The sequence below is a fragment of the Columba livia genome, chromosome 4 (genome assembly GCF_036013475.1).
Source record: "Columba livia isolate bColLiv1 breed racing homer chromosome 4, bColLiv1.pat.W.v2, whole genome shotgun sequence".
Lineage (NCBI taxonomy): Eukaryota > Metazoa > Chordata > Aves > Columbiformes > Columbidae > Columba > Columba livia.
This window is the reverse complement of record NC_088605.1, coordinates 74,551,355-74,574,286: the sequence shown is the minus strand read 5'-3', so window position 1 is coordinate 74,574,286 and position 22,932 is coordinate 74,551,355. Positions and strand designations below refer to the sequence as shown.

Sequence of the window (22,932 nt, the reverse complement as noted above, 5' to 3'; positions counted from 1 at the left end):
AGAGAATGTGTCAGAAAGCTTGATATTTTTTTCCTACTACACAAAATTTCACATATACCTTCCCTTAATGCAAAGATGTTGAGTGCTTCAGAGCTTGGTATTTCTGTAAGGTGGGTAAGAAAATAGAGATGAGATGTGTGGTAATTGAAATATCACAACTTTTAGTAAATTTAAAAAGGTGTTTGTATATACACAATTAGTGGTCATGTTAAAAACAGAATTTATAAACAGGCTTTTTAATAAACAGACTTAAAGATGGTATTTTTATAAGAGAGAACAGAAAATATCTGAATATTGAAATAACCTTGATTTCCGACAACAATCACCACTGACAGTAGTGATGTCAGATTTCCTTTTAAGGACTCTGGAAAACATAAAAACCATGTGAATTTGTGAATCCTTTTCTGGCATCATCAGGGGTTTATTGTCAGAAAGACATATCTGAAAGCTGAAAATCCCCATGGTCTCTGGTAAATTGCAGGATGACTTTCAAACAAGACAGTAAGAAGCGAAGAAACACAATCTGTACCACACTGTGGACTCAGTGTTTGCCCTGTTACTTCCAAGTCCTTCCTTTCCATATTCAAGGTATTCAGGGAACTCCGGATAGCTGGAAATGTGCTGTGTTACTCATTCATATTTCATGACACCAGACTTACCTGAGGCTTCACCAAGAACACCGGTGTGACGTACAATTGGAGTTAGTACTAATCTTAAGCCTGGGTATCTTATTCGGGCAAAATTCTCATTGTTGCTGGTGAAAGATGAGCCTGAGGGCTTTGTACGGATTCACATCCCATCTTTATTCCGTAACTCAAACTGATAGCCTAAGTATAGTTTTGACAGATATTGCACTGTGGACTTATACTGTATAATTTATATGTACTTACTTGCGTAGTGTGGGCCAAAGACCAGATCCACAACTTGTTCAAGTCAATGAGAGTTTTTCTCAGCTTCTACCTCAGTACCGTTGCCGGTTCTGGAACTTTGTATCTTCAGCCTTGTATTGCCTGATTTTAGTTAATTCATTTATTTCTTTTATTTTTACTAAAGCCTGTTTATACCTTTCATGTAGGAGAAGATGATAGCTCCAGTATTGTTACAAGAGGAAAAAGTCATTTTAACTTGTTTCTTGAAAAAGCCAACAGTAGATTCACCTCGTTATATAGATTAGGAATGTCTACTTCAAATCTAAATCATTTTCCTGCATTACAGAATCCTGTATGTCCATTCAGACTAACTTCTGTTATTACATATGTGTTATTTTGTTGCTTAACGAGCCATATTTCATAGAGACTTGGAAAAAGTATAGAGAATTGGTAGCCCTATTAAATTACGCAAGGAAAAAAAAGTGTTTAATATTGTAATATCTATCTATTAAATCTGTATTTGTTCTAATATAGTAAGGGAAGTAATTTAAAGGAAAATTCAAAAACATTTTAGGAAAGCGTTTTACTTGTTTGTGTAAGGTCTAGATTAGCATTTGCTATCTGTAGTCACTTGAATCGCATTAGGATCAAGACTTTCAAAGTAGGTATGGTCAGAAAAGGTTCTATGCGGTAGCATAGGCAAAGATCATCCCACAGAAAAGCTCAAGCTGAAAGAGCTAACAGGTTTAAATGTGCTGTTTCTAGAGTGTGCTATTTCTGTACATGAATTTTCTTGTGTTTGTTTTCCATCACCTCTTCTCTTTCTTGCTGTCTTGACTTGACAAAGTGTCTCCTGCTTGCTAGATTAAAATGCCTCAGGCAGAAACATCTGGAGGGGCAGAAGAGGAAGGTAGAGAAAGAAAACAGAAGAACATAATAAATCAGTGAACACAAGTGGAAAAGAGAGCCAGAGAAGAGATGCAAGCCCTGCTAGTTGTATGTGTGTGTAAATGTGTGCATACACCCATAGCTTTGCTTTTCTATAGGGAATGCTAACATTGATTATTGTTGAGGTTACCCCTTTATTTGCAAGATCCTGTTTCAGTCATTTACTGACTCTTCAGGAAGAGCTATATTCTATGCCAAGTGTTTGCTTCAGGCTGTCCATTTTCATTTACCTGGTGGGGTTTTGTTTTAGCATTAGCAAGAAACAGGTTTGGACTGTCGTCTGAACTATCAGTAGTCATTTAAGAGCCTATTTTGGTCCTGTTGTTTTTCCTCACAAAACTGTTTTCATTCTGTGCATAGGATGGGCATTGACCCAGGATAATCCGGTGACAGAGACCTGTTGCCTCAAGGACCCTGCCTCTGATTTTCAGTACTTGGAAGCCATGGCAGAAATTAAGGAGGGGTGGGCATGTGTAGAGAACAGTTGGTCAGACAGTTAATAGTTGAATGTTCCCACTAAGACCTGGATCCTTCTCTCCCCACTGACACACGGTTTCTATAGGAAAATATGGTAGGCAGTTTTTTATTCATAAACCAAATATATCCCTGGTAATCTCTTATCATATCTCATGCTTTCTTGATACCTACCCATGGTTTGTTGCAGTCTGCTTTATGGAAGTGCTAAGGGTAATTCATAACTGCATCTGAAGACTCCAAAGGAATCTAGAATCTCTGGAACCTGAAAATCAGGAGCTCTCTCATGTTGGAACCTCCAAATTCCCATACAAATACTTTTGACCTTAAATCTTCCAAGTTTCAGTTATCTCTTTCACTCACATAGTATATTGGTTCCATCTTACCTTATAAATACCATGCGAAAACAAGCACATTCATATCTTTGAAACACTATGACATAAAGTAATGATGCTAACTCTATAATTACCAATGAGAAAGGAAGTAATCCTTCAGAACATGATTTTTTAATAGTATCTGGTAAATAAGACTAGAACCACATGTCAAGAAGGAGGATAAGGCAAGACATTAAGTAGCTGTTATTTGACAGAACATTTGTCCTGAAAGAGATAAGGGTCCCTTGGACAAAACAATATTCATCATGTGTATATCTTGGCATGCACTGTACTGTATGGCAAATATTTTATACAGTCAAATATGTGTAGGTTGATTGAATTCTGGAACTTTCTATGCTTTTAATACCTGACTATGCAACCTAATATCGCTCTAACAATTTTTTGTTTGGAGTACTGTATGTATATACTATGCATGTGTGTGTTTATACGTACCTATCTCTAAGATACTGGAATTATGGAGACCTTATAATATGGAATACATGCAACTTTTGCACAGATACATATTTTACTTGTTTAGGGAATACATAAGTAATAGCATTTGTTTAAATCTAACCATCTTAGGGGAACCATGACAAGTATGTGCATAACTGTGGAACAAAAATGGAACTTGAAAAAACTGAATGATGAGCAAAATATTCAAAATAATCATTGAGATTGTCTTAAAAAGTCATTATTTTGTAAAGGGTAAGCCTTTGGGTTGGTTTATGTTTACTCTTGTAATAGCTAGTTTATATTTTCAAGTTTGTTTGTATATTGAGAAATGAAACCTAATATTGTCAGGTATTTGAGACTCCCTGAGAGTCGTGCCTTTGGAGAAATACCAGCTAGCACATGATAATATCGTGACAGTTGACAGCCTGGGAATTGCATAATTCAGTGATTGGGATCTGGTGTGGGAGGCCGCCAAACCAAACACTTCATTCCCATACTTTGGGCTAAATTCGTATACACCAAGATGCACAGGTTATTTGTCTCCTGCATTAGCTATACTCTTAGGATATAAAAAAGTTGAGTCTTAACAGGACTCACTATTTGAAGGCTTAGATTGTGATATACATTTTATAATTTTCTTTCGGTTTTACATCTATCTATACCTAGGCTGTTATGGCTGATGATGGTGTGATCTCCTCACCAGGGAGCAACAAAGGGCAACAAAGATGCTGAAGGGAGTGGAGCATCTCCCATGTGAGGAAAGGCTGAGGGAGCTGGGGCTCTGGAGCTGGAGAAGAAGAGACTGAGGGGTGACTCATTCATGGTTATAAATATATAAAGGGTGAGTGTCAGGAGGATGGAGCCAGGCTCTTCTCAGTGACAACCAGTGATAGGACAAGGGGTAATGGGTTCAAACTGGAACACAAGAGGTTCCACTTAAATTTGAGAAGAAACTTCTTCTCAGTGAGGGTGGCAGAGCCTGGCCCAGGCTGCCCAGGGGGTTGTGGAGTCTCCTTCTCTGCAGACATTCCAACCCGCCTGGACACCTTCCTGTGTAACCTCATCTGGGTGTTCCTGCTCCATGGGGGGATTGCACTGGATGAGCTTTCCAGGTCCCTTCAACCCCTGACATTCTGCGATTCTGTGAGATGAGTTGGTACTTGTTTCATGCGAATACAGTAGGAACGTTAGAAAGATTGCTATTTCTGTACTACATTACCTGCACAGATTTCCTTGGAAGAGGTTTAGACACTACACATAACCTAAGGATGCAGAGAAGAACTACACAAACTCCCAAGATGCTAAAGTTAGGCTTTTGACTATCTTACAGCTTTTTTTTCTGTGTTATTGCTGACAATAACTGAAATATCAAAGGACATTTCTGGTTTGTAAGGACATGGGGCAGGTGCCCTGCCCTGCATTAGCTTTTTTCCCCGAGATGGGAAAATTGCTACAATAAACTTTGATTTTCCTCTGTATTCAAAATTCTGATGCTGCTTTCCAAAAATGCAGATAGCTGAGTGATAATCTGGAGGGAGAAATCACTTTAGAAAGTTTTTTAAAGACAAGGTTTAAATGCAAGGGAAAGGGTAAAATCTATTCAGTAGGGCGAATCTGAAGAAACCAACTGATGTGCATGGATTTATGCAATTAATATACTCATAAGAAGAGCCATATGAACATGTGAGAATTAAACCAGAGGACACAGAGGAAAATTATAAGTTACTTAGGGTAGAGACAATAAGATATTTTTATTACATTCAGCACCCAAATGATTTTTCTCTGAAATTTGCCTGATTTTGCTACAGCACATCACTTAAGATAAAACAGGCCTCTTACCTTCTTTATTATCAGTTTTATAATGCAGGGTTGAATAAAGCCAGTGAAGTGGTTTGATTTTGATTGCAGGCGATGTTGTGTTTTTCTTGCTTACTAAGGATCCGGTGAGAATTTAAAAGGCTTCTGTCTATCAGAAGTCCCAATTAATATTTTCTGTTGTGCTCTGCATGTCTCCTGGGTTTTCGTAATGTGGCTCAGTGAATATCAGGTACTTGAAGAAAAGAAACTATATGAAGATAAAATGTGTAGTTATCTGTCAGATACATGTAAACCTTTACAATTTGGTAGCCATCTTGCATGTGATTTTATCTACTACTCTAGTAATACAGTACCAGAAAAGGTCTTTCCATAGACTGAGAACTACATGCCGTCATCTTTAGTTGAAATAATTATGATGCTTTTTCTATCATTAGCCGATTTTTAGGTTAAATTCAGCCAGTACAGATTCTCTTTATCAAACAATGTATTTCTTTTCTATTTTTGAAAAAGATCTATTTAATCCTTCTTTTAGGACCTGTTTTAAGCCAGACCTTTTAGGGCTTTTTGTGAATCAGTAAAAGTTGTTAAATCGATTTCACTGAACTTTGATCAGTTCCCTTGAACCTCAAGATAATTCCAGACCTCCAGTGGTTACGTACGAAATATAAAGATACCTAAATCTCTACCACATTTTTCTAGAGAAGAGACAAAAATCTTTCAAGGTTCTTCAAAATCTTCTAATATGTCATTATTTTAGTCCAGCCTTTGCAACTCAGGGTATAAGTAATAGGGAAAGGATCATTAGCATGCAGAAACCAATTACAACAGCTACAGATTAACCTACCTTGCAACAGTGTAAATATGTTTGTATTAATATGTATTGTTTGTCTGTGACTACACTGAAAATGATACACAAAAATTATTTTCAAAGATTTCCAGTTCCCCCCAAGGTAAAACACAAAATCAAATTGGACACAAACAAACCACCAGATCAAAACAGAAAACAAGGGAAAATCATTTTAGCTAATATCTGTTTATCTTTAAGGTTGATCTTTTTAATTCTACTTATGGACATGTTATTGAGGGAGTTCAGAAGTAGTAATAACCAAAGAAATAAAGCCCCCCCCCAAATTACCACCAAAACCAACTAAAACCCCACACCATTCTTTCTGCTTAAAATTAACCAGAATTCTACAGCAAAATGAAAATTTGGCATTGGCAAGAGATTTCAAGCCAACTGAATGCTGGCTGGTGCTGCTTTGTTTAGGTTTCTATCCTGATTTTGAATACAAACTAAGTAGTTGTTAGCGTGTATAGATTGATCTGATAATTACCAACAATAATGAGGTGGCTTACTGCTCAGGTGGCAATGAGTCACAGTGCATCACTATTTTCAGGTAGCAAAAATGAAGCTACATGAGAGATCGAGGTGTCAAAAGAACAGATGCTGAAGCAAATGGGTAAGCGAAAGAGTAACAAGTGTCTAAGAGCAGATGGTATAGATCTAAGATTCAAAAAGTGTTTAAGAATGAAGCAGCTGAACAGTGGACAGAAATAGGCACTTTCTTTAAAATTAGTTACTATGCTAGAAAAGTAGAGCAAATGCACCTAAGTTAAAAACAGGTTGCAGTAGAAGCCCTGAAGTTAATGATCTATCAAGTATTTCTGTAGAACTAGTAAAATCAGCTGGGAAAAAAAAAAGAAGTTAACCCACCTCAGTGAGCATGGTAAGACAGAAACAAACAAGCAGGATTTCTGTTAAAAACAAACCAAACAAACCAACATCTGGATTCGTGGATTTAAGTGTTAATGTGGTTTGGGGCCAGGATCAGCCTCAGGACCTGTTCAGCACCGAAGATGCAGTTGTTAACACAGGAATTACCTCACTGGCTGTGGAGGGACCACAGAACCCCAAATCTTTTCCAGCTTGCTGGGCAGGGGCAGGAGCTGGGCCAGTGCAGGGTGATGTTCTCCCAGCTTCCAGTTATCTGACATTTAGGGACTTCCAAATCCAGACATTTTATGCATATCATGGTATTACTAGCCATGCATGGACTTTAGTCTCCTCATATTTTTTTTTTCTAATTGAATAAATTAATCTCTTTATAGTTCTATCTTCTTAACAGTTCCACAGTTTAATTCCATGTGAAATATATAATATATAATATACATAGATAATACATTGTCCTGTTTAAGTTTGTTGCTTGATAATTTTGATATTCTAGTTGTTGTGTTAGGAGAAACAGTAAATATTAGCTTTCTTTTCATTACTTTAGTCCTATTCTTGATGCCGAACACCTAGATAATTTTTTACCCTGTCATCTTTTTTTCAGAATAGAGTCCTCGCCTATTTAATATCTTGAGGAACAGTTGTTCCTTACCTTTGCTCAGCCTTATCTGTGCCTTTTTAGTTCTGCAGCATGAGGTTTCTAGAGTTGTATGCAACGTTAACAACGTAGGTGCGTAGCAATAATCTGAGTAACAAAATAGTTTTCTATTTCGTGTTGATCTTTGGGTTGTCACAGATGGTTTGGCCTGGTCTGTCCTGACTAGGTCTCCTCGTTGTGCAGTTACTTCTGTTACTTTCTGTTGTTTTTAGGAGACAATAGCCAGCCAAGTTTCTCCTGGCTGGCTATTTCTTCTTCTTTTATTAAAAAAGAATTCTTTACCACTGGCCTCTGATAGTGTGTATCTACCACCTGATCAGATGCTAAGTTTCAACATGTCCTTGCTGGGCTAAGAACAGAGAGTTGTTTTTTATGACAGATTTGGGTGGTTTGACAGAAAACACTTCAGGGCAGCTGCTGCAAGGAAAAGAGGGAAGGGAGTATATTTTGGCAATGGCCTAAGCATGAGGATGAAGTTCTTCTGTCCTCAACAAAGATGCTGAAGGAGGTGGAGCATCTCCCTTATGAGGAAAAGCTGAGGGAGCTGGGGCTCTTGAGCTTGGAGAAGAAGAGACTGAGGGGTGACTCATTAATGTTTACAAATATATAAAGGGTGAGTGTCAGGAGGATGGAGCCAGGCTCTTCTGGGTGACAACCAGTGATAGGACAAGGGGTAATGGGTTCAAACTGGAACACAAGAGGTTCCACTTAAATTTGAGAAGAAACTTCTTCTCAGTGAGGGTGGCAGAGCCTGGCCCAGGCTGCCCAGTGGGGTTGTGGAGTCTCCTTCTCTGGAGGCATTCAAGACCTGCCTGGACACCTTCCTGTGTAACCTCATCTGGGTGTTCCTGTTCCATGGGGGGATTGTACTGGATGAGCTTTCCACGTCCCTTCCAACCCCTGACATTCTGTGATTCTGTGAAATTGTGTGTATTCTGTATATTCTTCAGGTCTAGGTAGATAAACTGTTGTATGGGACTAGGTATTCTCTGACAAGGTATCCAAGGGGAAACATCTTAGCTTTTCCTTATGTAGATTCAAGATCCTGTGCATACCTACCATCCTATTTGATGTTCTGGGAACTAATGGGGTCTGATAATTTTGGGCCAATGTTCTCTACTTTCTTTGGGAAAGGGGCACCTGGGGACATTAAAGACCAAAGGCATGCTACAGATCTCACCAGTTGCTGGGCTTCCTGCTTTAAATAAAAAGTAATTCAGGCCAAATATGACTGCGGTTCAGGATCAACAACCCACCACCCATCCCTCCCCACATCCCCATCATTAGAGTAGAAACTCAGATGGTATTGGAAGCAAAGCAAAGAGCATGGGGTAAGGATGGCTTGGGAGCTGGAGGCTGGCCTAACTGCATTATGTGTCTGAACTCTGTGTCACTTCCAAGATTCTCAAATAATATAATCTCAGAATACACTTTTAGTCAAAGACAACTGTGCTGGGTCAGCGGTGGATTTTCCATATAGGTTAGTTTGTACTGAAATTCCAGGAAGTTAAAGCCCATGCAAGAAAATTAAGTCATTTCTGAAGTCTAGTCCATGTAGGTGTACACACTTAAACTTCTAAGGCATTTATACCACTATAACACAAGGAGACCCATAAAATGGCATCATCCCTTCTGCTCAGTTTGGTGTTTTACGATTTCCTGAGAGGCAGCGACACAGACGCAAAAGGCTCTAAGGTGAATACAACCACCATCCCTGTAACACCAGAACTGCTTGAACTCCTTATCTGATTAGCCTGTTTCAGTACATCCCATTGCAATATCTATCAATTTTGAATTCCTTATCTGATAAGTTGCATGTATAATGTAATAGTCCCTGTAATAACAACAGTATACTAGGTGTCAATCAAAGATATGGGAAATGTTAATATGTTCAAAGTATTATTTTTTAAAGAAAATACCTATACTGGAAAGAAAGATCACAAAATATATAAGAATAAATTATATATAAGAATAAACTTTCCAGACAAAAGCTATCCATCTAAATATTCAGCTAAAACATTCTAAATGTTGTTTTTTTAAAGGTCAGTCTTAGAAGATGGCTTTTCTGTGCACCTTGACTTTTTCTGGGGTTTGAAGATGCGGTGAACTCAAGGCGAAATTAGCAAGTTGATTCTTGTCCACAGAAACGACATCCCTAGATATGCTTTTGGGTACCATGTAAAACTTTTTGCAGCCTGGTCAGCATTGCAGTGGCCCTGACCCTAAGCAAGGTTGATCAACTACCAAGTTCTAATGAGATGAAAGAACAGTTCTGTATAAAAAACAAATTAGTGATTGAAAATAGGAATAAATCCCAGAAAAGCTTTCAGAAAAAAGGGTACGGTGAAATGAAATTGAATGTTTAAGCATTCACTTATGTTAGTTTCTGACTATTTTTCTCTGTAAAAATGCCGCACAAGAGATAGGGGAAATTTGCAAGAGATGGTAGTAATGCGGTGCCACCAAAAGCAACACAAGCTATTGTAGTGTTTAAATCACCACATTTTGGTGAGTGTTTGTGCAGGAGCAATTATCAGGAGAAACCAAAATGCAACAGTAGGTGGAATGGGTGAGGCAGGTCTGACAATTCCTGATTTATCAGTTTGTGTCGTTGGGATATATGGGATTGGGTTCTGTGAGTTTCAAGGCTTTTTGTCCAGATAAGAGAACTAATTCTTCAGAAAGCAATCTGGTAAACCAGGTCTGATTGACTCTCTGTGCCTGGGGTCATCAACAAAATAGTTCATACTTCTGTTAAACTTGTGATTCGATGCCTTATGAACTAATGACCTGATACCAGATTGCTGAGCAGTTGTGCCTTAGGGAACATTACTAGCCTTATTTTTACCTTTACCATCCTGATCTTGCCCCCTTTGATCTTCCTTTGTGTGAACTTGCATATGACCTTGCATATTGACAAAATCTACTTATTCACATTTCCTTGACACTCAACATTCCTTGTATTGTTTATATCCTGTGCGTTTTTATCTCTGAGAATCTGATCAGCCTATGCAGTAACAAGCCTACTGGAAACAGCTTCTATAGAAAGAGAAAAAGAGACAGAAAGATAAGCAGGAGATGATCACAAGAAAACAACGGGGTTTTTGTGCATGGAAGACAAGCATCTGCAGCTTCTTCCCTAAATGACAGTTCAGGGCAGCTGTGAAGCTGCAGAAGTCAGGACGCCTCGTGTGATTTTATGGTGAAAGGCTGCTGGAACACTACAGCCCTTCCTCTCTATCCCTGTCTTTGTCATCTCAGACTGTACTGGTTTGTTCTTTTCAGAGCAGCAAAAGAAAACAAACAACAACAAACCCTCTGAACCTGTTTAAGATGTATTTGCGTATGTCTAAGATCCTCAGGTTTCAGAAGTAAATGTATCTTTCAGGCTGTTGACCCTATTTAGAACAGAGACCGACTTTGACAGAAAGAATCAAAGTGGGCAAATAAAGTCTTTCCTGAAGGATTGTTTTTCCTCCGTGTTTCCACAGTATTCCTACGTATGTCTTCTTCATTTGCACAGAAGGAGTAAGTCTCAAGCTGCAATAATTTTAGAGTTGTAGGCTTGTTAGAAAATCGAGGATTATTGTAATTATTTTAGAAACACATTATGCATATGGTTTAAATTTCTTATAGTATCCAATCTTATCTAGTGAAGTGGCAAATTGGGATACATTGTAAAATGCCATATGAAATTATGTTAAAAGTATCATGGCACACCATTAGTTGTGTGTCTAGAATTGAAGTTAAATGCCCATATATGTCTGTGGCATGGGCATGAAAAATTGAGCTGTTTGTCCTAGGGAATGAAATATTTGGATAGTTACATTTTAAAGATTTCCACAAAATGTATCATTCTGTATATTGCATGTAACTGTATAGTATTTAAATAGCGGGCTTTCCCCAGAAAAATTAACATGGGATTGAGCAGAAAGGGGAGGTAGGAAAAAAGCCTGGGGACCCCTTGCTAAGTCTATTGCAGGTTCTGATGTTGCATGGAGTAGAAGAAATTACAAGTATTTGAGGTAAAGCACTCATCTCTTTGCACACTAAAGTGAAATAATAAGTGGGAACTTGTGATTTATTTGGCACATGCAAGACAGAAGAGGCTATAAGAGAGAAATAAGAGTCTGGATGTGCTCTCTGATAACAACAGCCTGTCTCCATAGCCTGCAAAATGTGGTATGAAGGTGTTTTTTTACCTATGCATTTTCTTCCTCCCCAGATTATGGAAACCCCTATTTTATATATAGATTTAGTCCTCTCAATATAAATGCTTGCCACAGCTTCAGAGCTAAGTGTGTGAGTATACAGGAGAATGAGATGCCTGTAGAATGGAAGAGAATTAGTGCTATATTAGCAGAAAAACTGAAGAGAGTAATATGAGCAGGAGGTGGGCAAGGAAAGTATAAGAGGAGGTGGGACGTGGGATGTTAAATTGTAGTACTGGGGCTGGTCTTTGGGTCCTCTGCACCTGTGTCTTTTGACAAATTCCAGTTATATTTCCTGAATAATCTATTTAAGCGATGAGGCTTTGCAGTGCATGTCCAGCTCTACTGTTTGCTAAGTGTCATTTAATGTGTTGCAGTAAGCCTGCTAGACAGTAGCATCAGTCAGTACAAGCGAATATGATAAATCTGGGCTTTTTTTCTCAGTAGCTTTTTCCAGGTGGTGTCAGTTTAGCATAGAGAGGTGCTATGGAGGCAGGTTTGAGATCTCAAGGAGCACAAGCAAGTGCAGCTGCCCCAAAAGCTGCTGGCTCTGCCTTTTAGAGTAATGAAATTCTGGCTATGGTGTCGATAAGAACATGTTCCTTACTAAACAGACAAACTAACTGCCCGATAAACAGTTTCATGATCAGTTTCATACCTAAATACTGAGCACTTCAAAAATCAAGCATCTTACCCATATATGTATGGGATATCGGGCTACAGAAGTGGAGGTGGGACAACAGCCACAGCTTCGGCTGAGGAGCAGAGCGGCTCCAAGAGGAGTGAGATTCCACCCTCTTCACAGGATTCCTGCTGTGTCTCTACAGGATGGCCAGTGCCTCTGAGACAAATAAAGAGCAATTCTTGCCATCCCTCCTGTCCTTTGCACCATCCCATATGTGGGCAAGTGAAAAGGAGGCAAAGCACAGCAGCTGCACAGTCGCTATGCATCTGTGTGAAGCTCCGAGGCTCAGGAGATACCTTTGATGCACTGCAAAGGAACCGTACATATGGTTCTCTAGGGCTTGGGTCAAGGCCTTTTGATTAGTCACCGGGGAACAAGAGACAGCTAGACACCATTTAACAGTATTTGTTTTGAGTAACACTTTCTGCTTATTGAGAGTTGGCATGGAAACTACATCAGCGCTTGTATTTTAAGAGGATGGTCCATTCAGAGTGAGGTTCGTCAGCAGCACGCAACCCAAAGACACTCGCGCTGCAGCTGCTGACACTTATACCTTGCTCTGAATACACAGAACACTCAAAATGTTAACAGTCATGTTTACCCCAACTTTTATGGGAGGAAATTTGCATCTGTTGAGAGCTATGTGATTTGGATGTTGGGGTTTTTTTTTTATTTTTATTTTAAAGAGCAAAGAGTTACTTAATTTTCTGAAATCCACATCAGAACTTTCGTATTTCTAGAAGATGCCTTATTGTTGTTATGGATCAAGAGTTAACACAGTTCGTATAAACAATGGTGCTTGTAACTTTGTGCTGGAAAATGGCATAATACTTAAAAGGCTATAATCTTAGCACTAGGGATCTGCAAATGTGCAGCCAAGATGGAAGCCTGCACAGCATGCAGAAAATGGCATTTTCAATTATTTTCCCTTTATTGATGAAAAAAAATTCAAGATGTACTTATTTCCATCGTATTTTTTCCCACAAACAAAGATAGAAGCAAAGAAATGGCTGCTGGTTTTCTGCACCGACTAGGCTGAGAAAACACTGATGGCTAAATTGCTGTTCAGTGGCATTTCATAAAGTGCCTGCCAGCATCCTGTTCTCAGATGCAGAATGATAAATGTATATTTAAACTTGACAAATTTAATTTCACCTATAACCTTTGATCCTGTTTTTTTGTATCCTCAGGATACAGACCATACATGCCTGTTTCGTTGATACAGGATCTTGTTTATTTTACAGTAACTATTTACGTTCAAGGCTATAATGCTGTTAGCAAATTGACGAGGACACTGATTTCTCTTTTCTTTGTGTTTCCCAAGCAGATAATCTAAGTGATGCCCTGAAAAAGCTGAAGATAACGACAACTGACAGCACAGCAGATAGCTTGGAGGGCTGCTTGGACTGTCTGCTTCAGGCTCTGGCACAAAACAGTAAGTTGTACGGACCTCTCAAATTTTAAATCGTATAATGAGATCAGTAGATTGAAATGAGTGTAGTAAATTGTGACAGAAGGACTGACTCAAGCAGTAGGCTGCTGGATTGGCTGTGCTGGGTTTCATTGTTTTTAACCTATATATCTGTAACATTCAGGTAGAACTGAATAAAGTGACAACAGATACCTGGACATTCCAGTCCTTTTTCCAATATGATGAAGTAGCACAATTACTTTTCCAATTGATCACCAAAGAAACAAAGAACATGGATGGAGAAATAAGGCTGATAAGATGGGGAGAGGAATATTGGAGCTGCTTGCTATTTCTTGTTAAAAGAGCCTAGTTTCCTATTTGTTATGTGTATTTCCTCAAACTTCTGATCCCATATTTCTTATTTCCAGTAGTTTCAATTGGCAGAAATAGGCTGGATATCCAAAGATGTTCCAAATTTGAGATGTGGTGTGATAACAAAAATGACTTAAGAATAGAACAAGACATCTTTTTCACCTTAATCTGTAGAATGCGTGTCCCCACTCTCAGTGGCAGAAAGGTATGGGAAATGAAGATGACAGCTTATAGGACTTCTTCAAGTTTAACTTTCTTAGCGCTTCAGATGCTGGTAGAAGAAAAACCTGTGTACAAATTCAGGTTGAAAAGCTTGTCAGGATAGATAAAAGCCATGATTGAAATTCCTCATCTGAAAAAAAGGACTTAGTTCTTTGTAAATATCAATACCCTCAAAAGTACATACTGTTAATAAGTCCTGTTTCTTTCCTGTGATGGTATTCTATAAATCACAGCCTTTTGGCTTAGTTGGTGTAAAAAATTTCATGGTTTTTTCACAATAGAATATAAGCACCATCCATATCAAATCAAATATGGATTAAAACAGTCTCTGCATTTAATGGTAGTGGGGCTTTAATTCTGATTATTTTGCAAGGGGATGTCAGCGAGGAAATAATAAAATATTTGGGGTGCAGATCAACCCATTTTTTTCAAGATGTGAAATCATCTTTCTTATGGGTTTATTTATAAGGTTTATCTAATACTTTAATCCAACTTCCAATTGAATTTGGTATTTCCAGTACTTTTAGGTGTAAAACTTAATTGTAAGTACTAAAAAGAGGATGGTATGAAAAATTACACAGTACTTAGTGTAAATAACAGAGTTTACCGTTGTGCCTATGAAGGTCACGTAGCTATTTCACAAAACAAGTTTGGCAGATGCAGAATAATTTTGACTAACATAGAGCAAACTTAGCAATGGTTCCTTGCAACCAGATTACTTTCCTCCATTTCAGTCTAGGGCTTTGCTTTTCCTTCCAAAATATTTTCCATTCTAGCCTCACAGCTGCCAGATCAGACAAGCAGATTATTAGGATCTTGACCTTTCTCTTTTAGGCAGTTTTCAAAAAATTATCTATAATCCCTCTGCCATTTACCATGTTCTTTGCATGTAAGTCAGTAACACGGATACAAACCCACCAAGCTGCCATGTGATATATGTCTTGATGTATTTTCAGTTGCCCAAGATTGAAGGAAACTAAGATGACTCACTGAAAATGAGATGGGTTAGAAGGGGCAGTTTCTCTAACAGCTTGCTGCTGGTTTAGGAGCCTGTATATCAATTCCCTTTCAAGTGAATTAGGCACTTGGATACCTTAGTTCTCAAGATTGATGATTTGGAAAAAAAATCCTTGTAGAAGACAGGTTTCTGTTTTGAAATAAATTTGTGAGATCTGCATTTAAGAGACTTGAGAGATTATGAGGTAAACTGCATGTTGATTGATTCAACAAAAGTTATAGATTCACCTTTCTAAACAGTGCAGACTCTGAGTTGTTATTGGGCTACCAATATATTATGACTGTCCTTCCATTGACCAAGCAACCAATGAATGTCCTTTCTCATCCATCCAGTTAATATCTCAATATGGATTTTATTGATTAACTGACTGATTTTTAGATACAGTGTGTATTATCACATATATATGATATCATATAGATATGGGATACACACTATACCTCTGTGTGTGTATAAGTTATTAGATAACAATAATTAGAAGTCAGATTGCTTATATAAAACATGTTAATTGTAACACAGAACTAATGTAAATATGATTTCCCAAATAATTATTCTGCTCTCTTTTAGTATATTCCCATGTGTATGATTATATTAATGAAGTATACGTTCTGATTATAGTTCATCATATTAGGGTAACATTAGAAAAATGAGCCATGTAAGGAATAGAGTTTAAGATAATTTTATAGCACTGTGATTTCATTGGGAATTCATGGTGGTATCGTAAGTCACAGAACTTAAAGTTTTATTCCCTCGTTAAGCCTTGAAGAGAAAAATATTTTATCTTATAAAGATAAAATTTATCTTATATTTTATCTTATAAAATATTTTATCCTATAAAATTCAGTATATTACTAATACACTAGTGCAAGCCAATCCCATCTCCTGTCAGCCAAAAATAGCAGTTAATCCCAGTGTTAATACAACACTGAGATTTTTAACAAAGGAAATAATAATTTCCACAACTTCAGTTTGGGTGCATTGCATGTACATATGGATGTTTGAGAGAGCATGACAGCGCTTTTAATTGCTAGCTGCCTGCATGCGGTGTAGGGTTGTGGTTGCTGCGGAAACATAAGTTAAATTCCTTAGTCTCAGTATAGTGGTACTTATAGTTCCATTTACTTTGCATACGATCTTTTAAATTTTCCTTATGTTAAAGCATTGCAAACTACTTTCTTCTGGTATTATCTACCATATAGAAAGGGATGGCAAAGTTATGATGAATATTGTAGTTTTTAATTTCTTTTTATGTAATCTGCTGCTTTTTCTTTTGTTTTTCACACTCCTCCTGACAACTCATCTTTTGATAATCCCAGGCAGGCTCTAGTGCCCTGGAACGTGCCACCTCCTCTCTGGCTTTATGAGCTATTCTGCCATTTGTCACAGCAATCAAATCAAGAATCACATGGTTTGCTGAATATGACAACTGCTGGTAAATATTTGGCAAACCAAATTCAAATGGTTTTAGCTGGTATTTGTCTAGGGAGACAGTTGTATAGCAATTTGCATCCGAGACCTGGGTCTGAAAATCCTGTACAGCTTATTTCTTTAGGAGAAATGTTTTGGAGAGAGGAATATTCCAATTTAGGCAGATATTTTCGTTCTGGATTCCCAGCTAACGTAAGTCGGCGCAGAGTTGTATCAGACAAAATACCGTGATGTTTCAAAGCTCTTGGGCAGCTGCTTAGCAAGCCTTGGCCATCACCTCCTGCTGCTTCAGCTTTGTGGTGTTGAGATCGTGAGCTCAGTCCTCCTACCTAAAGCTTCTGTTCAGGTTTTCTCTTGAAAGTCAGCAGTGGGTTTTCTGAAACGCGTTGGTTCCTGTTTGATGGATGTGTGAGCATCTGGAAGGCTTAAGAAAATGTTGCATTTCTGCCGAGACTGCAGATTTCTCACATTCCGTCATCAGCGATGAATTTCTATCCGATGCCCTGAATCTTCTCTAGGCACTTGCTTTCAAAGGCTTCTGGTTTCCTGTCTTTCATGTTCTGGTGGATTTCCAATTCTCACAACCATATGTTAACACAGAGGTTATATTTGAGTGGGAAATTCTTCATTTTATTCTGTTCTTTATAGCTGTGGCTTCCATATGTTCTTGAATTTAGGTAGTACTCATGCTCTTCCTATACTTGATGTTCCTTTTTCTGATCTTCACTGGAAGATGGAAAAACTGCTCTACTGGAGCAGAAAAATAATGGAGAATTTAGAGATAATGTTTTGTTATTGTTAAATTCAGGGCTCAAGTGGAGAACAGAATCCGCTTCTCTGAAATTTTAAAATGTATTATTGTCTCTATTAATGCCTTTTATTTATGAAGATAAACATCACCTGAAATCACTTTCATTTTTCCCCATTGGGTGGGCATTTTAAGTTTACAATCAAGTTCACGTAAATGCTGATAATGGATTACAGAGGAAAAAAAATTTGACAGGAGCATTTTCATATAGAGAAACGGTTTTGCTGAGAAAATGAGGATAGTGCATAAAACCCTGAGGAAGGTTTTATATTCAGCTTCCAGGGAAGGCTTAGGCCTGTTTTTGCACCTGTGAGGATGGAAACCAGCTCAGTACAGGTGCAGTTTCTTCTGGGTAAAACATTCCTTTGCTACAATACCTTCCACCACGTCCCTCGGAAAGTGACATCACCAACAAAACAGACTTTTATGATTTTTGTAGCTTTTGGCTATATAGCTACATCAGCAGGAAGGGGTTGCTGGGAGGAAGCAGTCAAGCCCAAATCCCACATCTTAGACCAGTGTACTCATACAAGTGAGAATTTCTAGTCTGCCTCTGATGCAAATAATCTATTGGAGCCAAATTGTATTGGGCCAGCTCAGGCAATTAAGATCATGACAGTCCATTAGGTTTACCTGAGAATATTTCTAGTTTAATGCCTTTCTGAAAGTTGGGCATCCTGATGGATATTTTGTAACCGGGAATTTTGGCTCAAATACTGTTATAAAGCATTTCTTCTTTTTCCTGGAGAAGAATGCTTGTTGCATCTTAGCTCATGAAGTTGTTGCCTTTTCATGGCACTGAATACCCATAATCCAGAAATGTTTCATCCTAAGTGCTGTATCTAATATATTATTACAGTTTACCTATTTAATTGGAACATACTAAATCAAGGTCACTGCTTTTTATTGGACTGTCTCCCAGTAAACTGGTGTATCCTAATGATACTGAATTATAATCACTGCTGCTTAGTGGGATTATATTTTACATCAATTCCTCTTAATAGTGATGTATTTAGTTAGTGCCAGATAGTTAAACGATGTTTATCCAAGTGTTAAATTCCAAGTGTTATTCAATGCGCCAAATAAATATTAAATATGATATATTTTTTCTTCACAGAAGACATCTGTGAATAGCAGTTCCAGATAATAGAATTGATGAATTTTTTTATATCACATTTTTGAAATGCAATACAGAAGCAAATGAAAAGGCCTGAAATAGAGAAGCAAAGGAAAGGCCTGCTTTAAAAAAAAAAAAAATTGTTTGTTTTGTTTGTGGTTTGTTTTGGTTTTGTTAGTTTTTGTTGTTGTTTGGTTGGTGGTGTTTTGGTTTTGTTGTATGATCATGTAATTGGCAATTTCAGCTCTGAAATGTCATTCCTAGTTTTGTCCCAGTCCTGTAAGACTTACAAACATGATCCTCTTTAGATTTGCTTTTCCTTCATCTGTTTTGGCAACAAAACTTTAAAAACATCAGTAGCTTAAAAATCCATTTTATGTAGACGTACTTTTCCAATAAGCACTGGGCAGAATTTTACAGCAGGCATTTCATCTTGCTTGAGAGCACTTTTAAGAGGTTGCTTAAAAGGAACATGAAACATTTCCTGCATGTGTATAATGCACAGCTTTCAAATCTGATTTGATTTTTAAACTAAATCGGATTTGGCAAAAGGATTTTACATTATGGGCCTCGTATTTCCGTTACAGAGATTGAAAAACGAAAGCAGGGAGATTCTTAAGGCTTTACCCAGGGTCCTGTAATATGTCCGGTTAGTACAAGTAACAGAGGAGGCAGATTAAAATGTCCACCTAAGCTGAATAGAAAACATGACGATAGCAGAGGATGACATCTGTACTACGATGCCAGACAATGAATGTGGCAGCTGAGGCACTAATATCAAACTCTTTCAGCAACTGTGCTACCGAATTCCCTCCTGTGGGGGTGAGTCAGCAAAGGGGAGCCAGGGGACCTCAAATAAATCCACCAAACTCTGTGTCAGGGCTCTGAGCTACGTCCGTGCGGTTTAGGAGCTCAGGGGTTCTGAGTTACCCAACTTTAATATGCCCAACTTTAATAATTGGAACAGTCTTTTTGGCTAAGTTACGTTAAGCAAAAGCCTTCTGCCTTGTGCTGTCACATATCCGTGGAAGTATTGGTCTACATATTTCTTCACTGACGGCAAAGCTAGCATGTATTTGTATTAAATTACTTCATTGGTACCTGCAAGAGGCTGTTCGAGGGGTGGGCCTTACACTGAAACTCACTTTTATTCTTTGTGTATGGCTTTTGGAGAATTTAATTGGTGGGAATCATGCAGCTAGCTGGCTGGTGAATCTGTCTCTCCATCTGTCCTTCCTTCCTTGTTAGAGCTGAGATTTTAATTACAAACATCTGTGCACTATCTCTGTTTCTTCATGAAAAATAGGAATTGAAGTTGCCCTGTTGCTGCTGGCAGAGACAGAACAGAGCGAACCCCATGATGGGAACATTCGCACAGCGGAGGGAGAATCTCCCCTCCCTGCCTTTAGGGCTCCAGTTTGAAGGACAACTGAGCAGGCAGATTGTAGTTGTTGGACTTTCCCCATGTGAGGAGGTGCATGCCAAAAGGAAGTTATATTTATATACTTATTTCTATATTAAAATTATCATTAGAGTATGATTTTTTCTGTAAAAACAATTCTTGATAATTGGAACAGTCTTTTTGGCTAAGTTACGTTAAGCAAAAGCCTCCTTTATCAGTGCTGGATTCTTTGTTGCGTGGCAGCACATCATTTCACTGAGGTTCTTTACAACCCACTTTTTGTGCTTTTGTAGTCAGACTAAAATCCTCATTTTGTGGTTTTGAAAACAGAGTAGGAGGCTGTGGAGAGTGAGGCCCTATATGGAGAGAGCATCAATACTTGCTCTTCGTCACATGAATGTTTGTTACTGTCATGGCTCGCAGGATGTGTCAGTTAGGAAGATATCCCTTGCTCCCTTCATTCGCCTCCCTTCTGCCTTCTGAAAGAGCAGATGGAATGTTCCTTTCGTGAGGTACGTGGCTCATCATTATTTATTCATGTGTTCATCCTTCTCTTTCTGATGAGAGTACATGTAGGAGGGACATTATAAAGCCAAGGTAATTTTCTGCAGTAGTTTCAGGAGGTTTATAAAATGCCCTTGCAGGTAGAAATACAGACATTTTTCAAAAGAGTACATTGCAAACACAGTTGGCTTAATAAAGAGGACGCTCACGGAACAGCTCATTTACAATTCTGTGATGTGCCTCATTTCTCATGTAAAGCTCCACAACATGGAAATTATTGCAGTGCCGGCCTTCACTACTGTTAGGTTACATCTAATAGCGTAACTTAAACTCAAAGGAATGGTGCACCTATAGTTTCCTTCTGCGAGCAAAGGCAAAGCAGCAGTATCTCTGATAGATACGCCTTTCCCTTCCCCCTCCCTGCCTTTTCTTTCACTTGGAGGTGGACGAAATGATGCAGAGAGGAGAAAAGAGTGAAATAGAGAGGAGTGAAATTTCACAGGAAATAGACCTGAGAGGGGAGAGAGTGTGGAATTTAATTTGAGACACTCATTGGATTGTTTTTTCCTGTAGTGATTTCTGCTACTTAATTAAGCAGTCTGATAGGCACGGTGCTCAGCTCTCCAGCTCTGATCTATGGCATTAAATAATTTCCTGCCTATACCCTTAATTATTCTGACCTTAGGCACTGCAAAAACCATGAAAAGCAAAGATATTGACATTTTAATCACCCAGCTATGACATTAATAAGATTTTGGCACTATGTGATCTAACATACCCTTTGTCTTGATATCTAGTGATATAAAGAGACATCTAAAGCTGCAGGTTTAACATTAGAGGTTTTTTCCCCCCAATTACGCTGCCGTGACACATCACTGTATTATATTGTGTGCAAAAGGGCTGTTTCTAAAGCAGCATCATTACAGCCCTACAGTTTCTTTGTTTTAAGATAGAGGGCAGTGGGTGGGTTAGTGTATGCAGACTGAAAAATCAGGCTTTAAAAGCAAGCATTTGAAATCTAGACATCACATATAGCAAAAGGATTTTGAGGTGTGGCCCCCTAACATCAGATTGTTAGGTTTCCTTAGGAGACAAAGGGAACAGATTTGAAAGGGGATGCAGTTCTGCTAAAAGAGGTAAAATGGCAAGCATTAGCCAGCTATTTAACATGTGATTAACATTGGCTATAATTTCCTTTTCCTCTGTATAGAAAGCACAGGAGGAGACTGTGCTGAAGGTTTTGCCTAGATCTTTCATGCTCCTAGGAAAACATTTGGTGTTACTTGCTCCAAAACCAGTTGACAATACATTGAAATAGCAATTCAAAAGACAACAACTGAACTAAGTTTTCAAAATAGGAAGCCCTGAGTGAAACGAGCATGCAGCAGATTCAAAACCTTCACAACTAACACCTCTTTGGTGCAGACACATGCAGAAGGAAGCCAGGCTGGCCTTCTCTAGCCTGTGGAGAGAGCAAATAAAGGCAAGAATTGAGGATTGCCCAAGTTGAAGCCTTTACCAATTTCTAATTGTCCATGTAGCAGGCAGCTTTATGTCTTTGTCATACTGTCATATCTATTTTGACACTGGATTAATTGGTATATTACAGCAAGTGTAAACTGTCAGTGTTCTGCAGAGGAAGAGCAGGGCTTAGGTAGACTTGGAGCAGACATTCTTGAGGTGCCCCATGCCAATTTTTACACCCAAGGCAATTACTGGCAAACAGTGGGCTGCATTAGTAACTGTCCTGCTGCATGATGCCAGAATAACGTGCTTTTCCCCTCAAAAGTTTGACATTGGTGCTCAGCCTTGGTAACAAGAATCAGCAGGATGGTTTGTATCAATGTGATCCCAGCCAGCTGATTTCCCAATTTCCGACAGGTCTGTTGCACCCTGTGCTTTTATTGGTGCTCACTTGCTTATCTTAATAAGATAAATCAGTGCATATCTGCCACACATGACTGGCCTAGAGAAGCATTTAATTGTATTTTCTTGCTTCTTGCAGGATGTATTTTGTTCTATTTATTTAATTTATGCTTTGCACAGTAATAAGTCCCTTAAACTACAAATCATAAAAAGAAGAATGAATACTGTGTATCTCAGCACTGTGGCAGGAGAAAATGTATTAATATCTCCTGTCCATTAATACAGGTTCATGTTTATCTGCACTTTGAATTTTGAATTCTGTACTTTTGGTTTTGAACTGAAGGAAGAAGAAGGATCTCTTCTCTAATGGACAGCTAAGATGTCTGGATCAGTCTTTAGTGCTGACATGATTTTATCTGAATTCAACCTTTTCTTTCATCTATATATATCCATGGCAGAATATATCTACTAAGTATATTTTGTATGTCAGAACTTATAGAAGCTTCCAAATAAGCCATAAGGCCCTTTATATTATATCTCCTGAGATGGTTTCTTAGCACATTTTAGA

General features: G+C 38.3%; 1 protein-coding gene across 9 annotated transcripts in view; it reads left to right on the top strand.

Moving 5' to 3' along the window:
• RAP1GDS1 (Rap1 GTPase-GDP dissociation stimulator 1) overlaps positions 1–22,932 on the top strand; it is an 84,902-nt gene that overhangs the window by 19,032 nt on the left and 42,938 nt on the right. For 5 of the 9 annotated variants that reach the window (XM_065062376.1, XM_065062370.1, XM_065062372.1 and 2 more), the window contains exon 2: positions 13,547–13,654. In XM_065062376.1, the coding sequence (XP_064918448.1) occupies positions 13,547–13,654 (108 nt within the window). Of the gene's footprint in view, positions 1–13,543; positions 13,655–22,932 lie in introns of all 9 variants that reach the window. The other 4 variants (XM_065062369.1, XM_065062367.1, XM_065062375.1 and 1 more) reach the window with 1 other exon arrangement.